General features: G+C 51.5%; 1 protein-coding gene across 1 annotated transcript; it reads left to right on the forward strand.

Annotated features, from left to right (window-relative positions):
• The first annotated feature begins 2,082 nt into the window (after nucleotides 1-2,082).
• Nucleotides 2,083-6,138, forward strand: HES6 (hes family bHLH transcription factor 6). Its single transcript, XM_074190433.1, has 4 exons — nucleotides 2,083-2,169; nucleotides 2,342-2,428; nucleotides 2,528-2,609; nucleotides 4,128-6,138. Exons 1-4 carry the CDS (start codon nucleotides 2,089-2,091, stop codon nucleotides 4,577-4,579), a joined length of 702 nt encoding a protein of 233 aa, XP_074046534.1. The 5' UTR covers nucleotides 2,083-2,088; the 3' UTR covers nucleotides 4,580-6,138.
• The last annotated feature ends 2,207 nt before the right edge of the window (nucleotides 6,139-8,345 follow it).

An 8,345-nucleotide genomic window follows, 5' to 3' on the forward strand; every position in this document is an offset into this window, starting at 1 on the left:
AAGGTCAAATTTGAACTCTGGTCCTCCTGACTCCAGGGTTGGAGTTGTATCCACTGCACCACCTTGCTGCCTAATCACAAAAGAGTCTGAATCACAAAAGAGCTGAGTTGGCCACTCTGGCTATGGTATACATGCGTATATGTACATACTCTTTCCCACTAAAAACTGAAATGGAGTAAAAGAATTGATGTACCCTTCCCCTACAGGGAAGAGATTTCCTGAGAGCCTTTTGATAACAAAGACAGAATAGTCCACTCAGGAATATGTTTGGCACCCACACTTCAGACATGGGATCATAGATTTATCCCTGAAAGGGACTTTAAAGGTCAACTAAGCCAAACTCTTCAGTTTGCAGAAAGTAAATGATTTGAATCCAAGTCTTCTGACATTAGATCCAATTTTTTTTGGGGGGGGGTCTCTTCTTTCTCACTGAACCATCCCATTTCTTACCACCATAGTAGTCTAGTGGTTAATTGGGAAGAGCAGCAAATGTCAACACAGGAGGTTGCAGCTCCACCCTCCAACACCAGACCTGGAACTTGAGAAGCTAAGCCCCTTGGCTCTCCACTCTGGGACCCCGACTGCATCTCTTTGGGAATCAGCCCCAAACTCTCTTTTCTTCAGGAAAGATCTTTGCTACTCTCCTATATTACTCACCATCCCTGCCATGATTCACTTCCATCACCAGTATCCCTCTATTCAGGTGGTGTGCCTTCCCACTAGAATGGAAACTTCTAGAGGGCAGAGACTATCTAGGTTTTTGCTCTTAATGAGGCCTTTTCAATCATTCATTCATCCATTCAGTCATCATTCAGAAAAGTGATCCAGTTAAAATGGAGCCTCGTCTGGCTTTATGTTCCCTTCCGAGCACGTGTTCTCGGTTCTGTGCATGCCCTCACCCACTAATACCGGAGAGGCTCTATGGATGTGTTTATTTTCCTAGTCATTTACTTGCCAGGCAGTTTTAATTAAATGCCTTTTGCTTTGAGCTTAGGTGTTTTAGAAGATTTAGTAAAAGCAACACTGACTGAGGCCCTGGGAGCTGGGAGCTGAGTGGCTCAAAGGATGCTATGAAACTAGCTTTGGGGGTCCAGATTAGAGGGACAACCTCAGTGCCGACTGTTGGAGGCAATGGAAGCCTGCCCATGGCTCACCTATGATGGACAAAGGAGCCCTTTATACCCAGCTTGTTAGCTGGCACCGGGGTCTCCTGCTGGCCTGCCGGCACATCTGGAACTGCCCTCCTTAACGTTCTGGTTGGGACCCAGCACTCCTGGCCAGAGCCCCAAGATGAAGCAGGAGGTAATGGGACCATGTGCAGACCTACAGAGACCCCCCTTGTGGTTGCTACATTCTCCATCCCTAGGACCACAGTGGGGTACAAAGGTCAAAAGGAAGCCTCTTTGCTCGTGCTGGGGGGGCTTCAGAATTGGAAGGCTCGGGTTCAAATCTCAGCTGGCTAGCTTCTTCCTCAGTGACCTTGGGAAAACCATCTGGACTTGGAAGATGAGGAAGGTGGACTGGGGAACTTCTGGGGTCCCTCCCTGTTCTAGAACAATGGTTCTAGCCAGGAAGGAGGAAGGAAGAGGAGGGCCGGTGGGGAGCAGAGAGCAGGATGGTGGGGCCGGGGCCAGCAGGCATCCAGGAGCCGGGGAGCATGTTCTCCTCCATCAAAGGGGAAGTGACTTGCCCAGAGTCACCCCGATAGCATCAGTCACAGAGGCCGGGGCCAGGGCCTCTGACTCCAGAGGCAGGGCTCCCCCCGCTGTTCCCCAAGCTGCCTCGGCACCCGGGCACAGACAGGCCCCGGCCCCAGGACCAAACAAAGGCTGCGTGGCCCCTGGGTCCCCGGGGCCTCTCCCGCAGCCCACGGAGATGCAAATGCGGGGGGCGGCGACGGGGCCCCCAAGGCTGGGGGCGGGTGTCCCCCGGTTCTCCCGCCCCCTCCTCATCCTCCACCTCTTGCTCCGCCCCGGCCCCGCCCCGGCCCCGCCCCGCCCCCCGGGCGCCCGCGAGCCGAGCCGGGGCTCCGGCCACAAAAGCCCGCCGGCCTGGGGGGTCCGCTCGCCCCCGCCCCGGCTGCCCGCCATGGCCCCGACGGTCCGGCCCAGCCGCAGCCGCCCCGGCCGGGACGAGGACGATTTCTGGGAGGCCAAGGGGGACCGCAAGGTGAGGGGAGCCGGGCCCGGGGGGGGGGGGCTGGGGCATCGGGGGGCCCCACGGAGGCCGGACTCGAACCCAGGCCCTCGGGCCCGGGGTCAGGAGCGGTGGGGAGGGGGCGCGTCCACGCGGGCCCCCGGGTGCGGGGGCTTCACCGCGTCCCCCCTTCCCCCTGCCCCAGGCCAGGAAGCCGCTGGTGGAGAAGAAGCGGAGAGCGCGGATAAACGAGAGTCTGCAGGAACTGCGCCTGATCCTGGCAGATGCCGAGGTGACCTGCGGGGGGCGGGGGGCCCCAGGAGCCCCGGGGAGGGGGAGGGGAGCCGGCCCCCCGTCCGCTCACCTGCCCCGTCTCCTCTGGCCCCCCTAGTTTCAGATGAAGATGGAAAACGCCGAGGTTCTGGAACTCACCGTGAAGCGGGTTCAGGGCGTCCTGCAGAGCCGCTCCCTGGGTGAGTGCCCCCCGCCTGGGCCCCGGTGCCCGCGCCTCGGCCTCCGCCCCCCTTGGGCCAGGCGCTGAGCCTGGGGCCCCCCGGGCCCGCCCCCCCGGGCCCTGGACGCCGCGCTCTCCCTTCTGGCGGCTTTACTCGGATTTCGCTCAAAACGGGCATTTTAAAATGCGATTTCTGTGAGGAGCAGGGCACGGTTTGCTTTTTCTTGGCATCCCAACTCCTCGCCCTGGGAGTCAGGAGGCCTGGGTTCAAACCCGGCCTCGGACAACGCACTAGCCGTGTGGCCGTGGCCCAGTCCCTTAACCCCATTGCCTTGCAAAAACCAAGGGGGAAAAAAAGAAATGCTTCTCCCTTGAGTTAGTTCAGCCCCCTCACAGTGGCCTTGAGGCCCTCCAGTGTCCAGCTGCTGACCCTTTTTGATGGCACGGTCCCCACGGGCAGTCTGAGCAAGAAACCTCCCCTCAAATTCATGTTTTTAAGTGCATTTTGAAAAAAGCGCCTATGGACTACGATTATGTTGAAATAGTTAACAAAATATGAAAAAGCCCCCACGTTGCCAGGCCCCCAAGCAAGGAGTCCCGACTCCCTCCCTCGGTCTGTCCCAGTTTACTAGAGTCAGAGTCCCCGAGTTAGACCTGGGAGGGGCCTCCGACTTCTCAGCGCCATCTGTCCTCCATGGAGGAACTGAGACCCAGACTTCTCCAAAATGTACAATCGTTGAGGGACAGAATCCAGAGGTGGACCTAAGCCATCTTAACTCTAGGAGTATGGGCACACCTTCCTGGCTTCTTTCTCCTTCCTCTCAGTGGCTCACCCTCCTTTTTCCCTAGCCCTGTCCCCAAGGTTTTAAGAGTAATGAGAGGCTTCTCAGTAAAGGTCTACCAGCAACAGCTGGAGGACCACGGATTGAAGGATTGCTGTAGCCAGTGAGTTTTGGGGGCTTTGACTTCCAGGTCAGCCTGGCACACGACCTCTCCTCAGCCAGCCCTTGGAGCTCCAGGCTCCTTCATGGCGGAGCTCAGGAGCCATTTTACTGCTGGTGCCCCCCAACTTGTGTGCAATTCTTTTGCTTAGATCTGTTTTTATGTGCATGTCATATCCTCGATAGATTGAGCTCCTTGCAAGCAGGCAGGCCCAGGGTCTGACTTGGTAGGTGGTTGAGTCTGCCAGGCCTTGCTAGAGAAATCCCCAAAACTTTGTTGGGTAATGTGGCAGCTCTCTGAGAAGGGACTGTTTTTCCTGCTGTCTTTATACCCCCCTAGGGTCTGGTGCAGTGCCTCAGATGTTGTGTAGAGAGGTCCTTAGTGGCTACTTGCTAGCTGACTGAGTTGGGAACCTTTTCCACCCCTTCCCTTCCTCCACTGTGGCCCTGACTGTTTGGGACCCAGGCCTTCAGGGGGAGGGGAGGATCTGAGCTAGCTCTGCCCCCTTTCCTTGGCCAGGGAGGGAGATTGTGTATTTTTCCTTCCCATCTTTCTTGATATCTGAACCGTGCTTTCATCCTGTACCTGGCTGCAGAGTCGGACAAACTCCACCGGGAGGCCAGTGAACGCTTTGCAGCTGGCTACATCCAGTGCATGCATGAGGTCCACACCTTCGTCTCTACTTGTCCGGGTATTGATGCCGCCATTGCTGCTGAGCTTCTCAACCACTTGCTGGAGTCCATGCCCCTCAACGAAGGTGCCAGCTTCCAAGCCCTGCTCGGAGATGTTCTGGGGGAGGCTGCGGCAGCTGGACCTGGGGGCAGCCTGTGGCCTGGGGGAGATAGTCTGGGCTCCCCTGGGGGTCCCTTGTCCCCTCTGCCCAGTCCTCTGTCCTTGTCACCTAGTGAGGACATTTGCTCTGACCTCGAAGAGGCCTCAGAGGTAGAACTGAACCAGGTGCCCCAGGAAGGGGTGGACGCTGCCCTCTGTATCCCCAGTGGCCTGGCTTCCTCTGCTGTTTCCAAGTGCATGTGGCGACCTTGGTGATGAGCTGAGGAAGAAGAGCTCCCCAAGCTGCCTCATGTGTGCAAAGAGGATGGGCCGAACTTGGTCGGCTCCCCTTCTCTCTTCTTTCCCTGCTATTTCTCCTACCTTCTCCTGGCCTCCTGCTAGAGGCCCAGGCTGGACATTTGGCTGGATCCTAGATCTGTGTGTCTAGTGTCTGAATTACAGACATGCAGGGTAGGTTGCCAGAAAACTGAGCGGCCCATGCAATTGAACTTCTCCTATGCCCTTTGTGTCTTGGGGGGAATTTCATTTTGCATATTTTTCTTTAGCTTTTCTTGGTTCCACCTTTTTTCTCTGGGGAGAATGGGGAACCAATAGCACCCCAGAATAGGGTCAAATTTAAAGTTAGTTACCTCCCCCCCAAGCCAAGGTCTAGGAGTTTGCTACCTTTTTCTGCTTGTCATAGGATGTCAGGCAAGGGGCTGTGGTCTGGGGTGCCTGGGGAACTTACGAACCTGTGAACTGACTTAATTTTACACATCATCAAGTGTCCTAGAAAAGGAAGCACACAAAATTCCAATCAGGAATTTACCTATTAGTCACTCGTGTAGTCATTCAACAAACAGTACCTATTATGTGCTGAGATGAGGAAAGTAGAGGGTGATGGCAAAGGCCCTGCCCTCCAAGCCTTTACAGTCTAATGATGGAGAGGGTCCTAGGCTCTTTTTTCTTGCCATTAGTGAAGGGAAAACAGAAGGAAAGGGGGAAAACACACAATACCACTCCCCAGGACAGGGGGCCTGGTGAGAAAAGAGCCTTCTGAGTGGTTTGCCTTTGGCAGATTTTGAAATCATATATCTAAGGGTGCTGCCAATTTTAAAGAATGTTAATTTTAATAAAAAAAATTGGGGTTTGGGGAATGTGGTTGGTCCATGTGATTAGTCCTGGATTCATTATTGAATATGTGTCTTTTGTTGAGGAAACACTAAGGGAGTCAGCACTTCTTTCCTATACACAGGATATGGTGACTATGTTGGATCCAAATTGTTTTCTTTTTGAAATTTTGATGCTCAGAGTTAGATTAGAGAAAACAATGCTAGAGGCAACCCTCCTTGAGAAAAAGCATTCCCAGGGCTCACATTGTAACACAATTCCCCCAACCTTACTTAGTAGCAGGGTCCAGGGGCTTCCAACTTTGTTTTGGGGTGTCCAGGAAATCCCCAGACTCTGCCTTAAAACTGACTGCATTCTGTGCCTATCTCTAGCGCTCTTCCCAAGATACTGCAGAGGCCCATGAGACTGCGAGTGTGTCTCCTTGCACATGGATTCTGGGAGTTGGCCCACTGGGACACAAGTGGGGAGCAGGAATGGGCTAGCTCTAAGGGGAGAAATCTTGAGGACTCATTGAAGTCTTGCCATTGCAAACCTCTTCAAACAAAGGCTTGAACACCAACCCCGAGTTCAAACAGGGAGGGAGACATTTGGGGTTACATCTGGGAGGCGCTTGCTTTGTTGTTCCCCAACATCTCCATCTCTGCGACAACTATCTGATGGACTGAGTTGGTGTTGTGAAAGAGTCTTTAAAATAATAAAATGAATATGGAATTTATGAAACCTTTTGGATTTGGTATCTTCTTTAAATACAGTTCCATCTTGGACCCTCCCCCTCCCATGTGGTTGCTCAGATGACTGTCCAGTGGTGCTGAATTCTCTTAAGTGGAAGGGAATGGGGGATGGGCAGGAGCCAGGCTCCCCTTAGACAAGTGAGATTTTACTGGAACCCTTTTACTTTCGAGAGGACGGTGGGTTTTGATGTGCAAATTAAGTGAGACTTTGAAGCTCTTGGTAAGACCTGTACCCTGGTAAGACCCTTAGATACCTGAACCCATTCTACCTTTTGATCTTTAGGGATCCTCCTATCTTAGCCTTCATTTTACACAATAAAAAAGTCAGATCCCTGAAGAGAGGTGACCTGTACAACATCCCAGGTCTTCTAACCCCCTGGCCAGAGGTTCTTTCTAATACTCAAGAAAGAACCATGGGAGGGAGAGGGTAGTTTGAATTCTGATTTTAGTGGTTCTGTGATCTCATCAGGTTCTTCCTTTGTAAATGGGGGAGGGGAAATGCCCTCAATGACCTTTATGGTCCTTCTAATTCTAAATCAAAGAATGGACCTGGGGTCCATGGGACCCTTAAGGGATCTGTGAATTGGGACAGGGGAAAAATTATTTTCACTGGGGTTTAACTGAAAATTGAACATTTCCTTTAGTTCTCAAAAGCATGATTCTGATAAACTCCTACTGTGTGCCAGTCACCATTAAGCTTATAAGGAAAGGCATAACAAAAAACCAGCCAAGGAGTCAACATACTAACAAATATGGAAACAAGCCATAGAGTGTATCAGTTGGGTTCAGTCCAGGGAAAAGCAGTAAAGTGAGGAAGGACTGGGAAATGGAGTGTGGATGACTAGTACTATGATGTAGAGTGGTCAGACTGTACCCAAGAGCTCCAGGACAGACAAGTCTTGAGAATGATGCTCCTAAGTGAGATTTGTTCACTTTTAAATAGTCTCTATGGTTGAAAAATGGGTGGGGGTACAGTTACCCTTTCCTCAATGATATGCTGTCTGAGGTGACCTTGGTCAAGTCACTGGGCCTCTAGGCCTCGGTGGTGTCATCTGCAAAACGAAGGCGTTGGGTTAGGTAGATAACCAAGAATTCTTCCAGTTCCAAGTCTATGGCCCTGTGATCTCAGAGATTCATGCTGTGGGTTTTTTTTTTTTGTTTTGGGTTTGTTTTTTTTTTTTTAATAAGCAAATTGGTATTTGTTCCAAGGAGGAGGCAGAGCAAATGATACAGACACAGAAAAGGCATCTAGAAAACATTTAAAACAGAACAAAACACTAAAGGAAACAAAAATCAGTTCAGAAGGGGACACAAACAGGGCAATTTTATTACTCTTGTCTGACATTTTATAGACACTCTAAAAACTAAGAGAAAGTTGAGTCTCTTTATATATTGTTCATTGGTAAAGTTCATAATCTCTTTTTAAAGAAGGGTAAATAGCTGCCCATGGTTTTTGTAAAAGTTTTACTGAGCAGGCTGGTCTTAGGGTTGGGGGGGAGGGTGGGGTGGGGGTGGGGTCCTGGAGGTGCTTTCCTGGGTGAATCTGAAAGACCAGGGCTGTCTGCCCCCACCCACCCACCCACTAGACTCACTGATGATCCCCCTATTTACAGAGTCTTCTTCTGCCCCCAGCCCAGGAACAAATTGAGGAATATGCAAGCCCCCAATCCCCTTGAATTCCTGGCCCTCCAGCCCCAGCTCAGGTTTCTGGCCCTACAGATTGGCCTTTGATCAGCCATTTCTAACTGAAGAATTAAACAATTTGACCTGAAGGATGAGGTTGGATGAGTTTGTTTGTGTTCATGGAATCATAGATCCTTAATAATAATAGTAATTAAAATCATCATAATAATTAAAACTAATATTTGTTAGTGTGCCTGTATTTGTAAATGCTTTAAGAATATCTGAGTCTTGGGATGGTTAGATGGTACAGTGGATAGAGCACTGGCCCTAGAGTCAGGAGTACCTGAGTTCAAATCTGGCCTCAGACACTTAACTCAGACAACTAGCTGTGAGGGGGGCGGCTAGGTGGCACAGTGGATAAAGCACCAGCCTTGGAGTCAGGCGTACCTGGGTTCAAATCCAATCTCAGACACTTAATAATTACCTAGCTGTGTGGCCTTGGGCAAGCCACTTAACCCCAATGCCTTGCAAAAAAAAAAAGCCCCTAATAAGAATAT

Source organism: Macrotis lagotis, chromosome 5, assembly GCF_037893015.1.
Source record: "Macrotis lagotis isolate mMagLag1 chromosome 5, bilby.v1.9.chrom.fasta, whole genome shotgun sequence".
Taxonomy (NCBI): domain Eukaryota; kingdom Metazoa; phylum Chordata; class Mammalia; order Peramelemorphia; family Peramelidae; genus Macrotis; species Macrotis lagotis.

What these genes read in the sequence shown, in the direction of transcription:
- HES6 (XM_074190433.1), top strand. Translation starts at nt 2,089, where the DNA reads ATGGCCCCGACGGTCCGGCCCAGCCGCAGCCGCCCCGGCCGGGACGAG. An exon ending in TGATCCTGGCAGATGCCGAG is followed by an intron (nt 2,429 to 2,527) that starts GTGACCTGCGGG and finishes TGGCCCCCCTAG; the next exon opens with TTTCAGATGAAGATGGAAAA. An exon ending in CCTGCAGAGCCGCTCCCTGG is followed by an intron (nt 2,610 to 4,127) that starts GTGAGTGCCCCC and finishes ACCTGGCTGCAG; the next exon opens with AGTCGGACAAACTCCACCGG.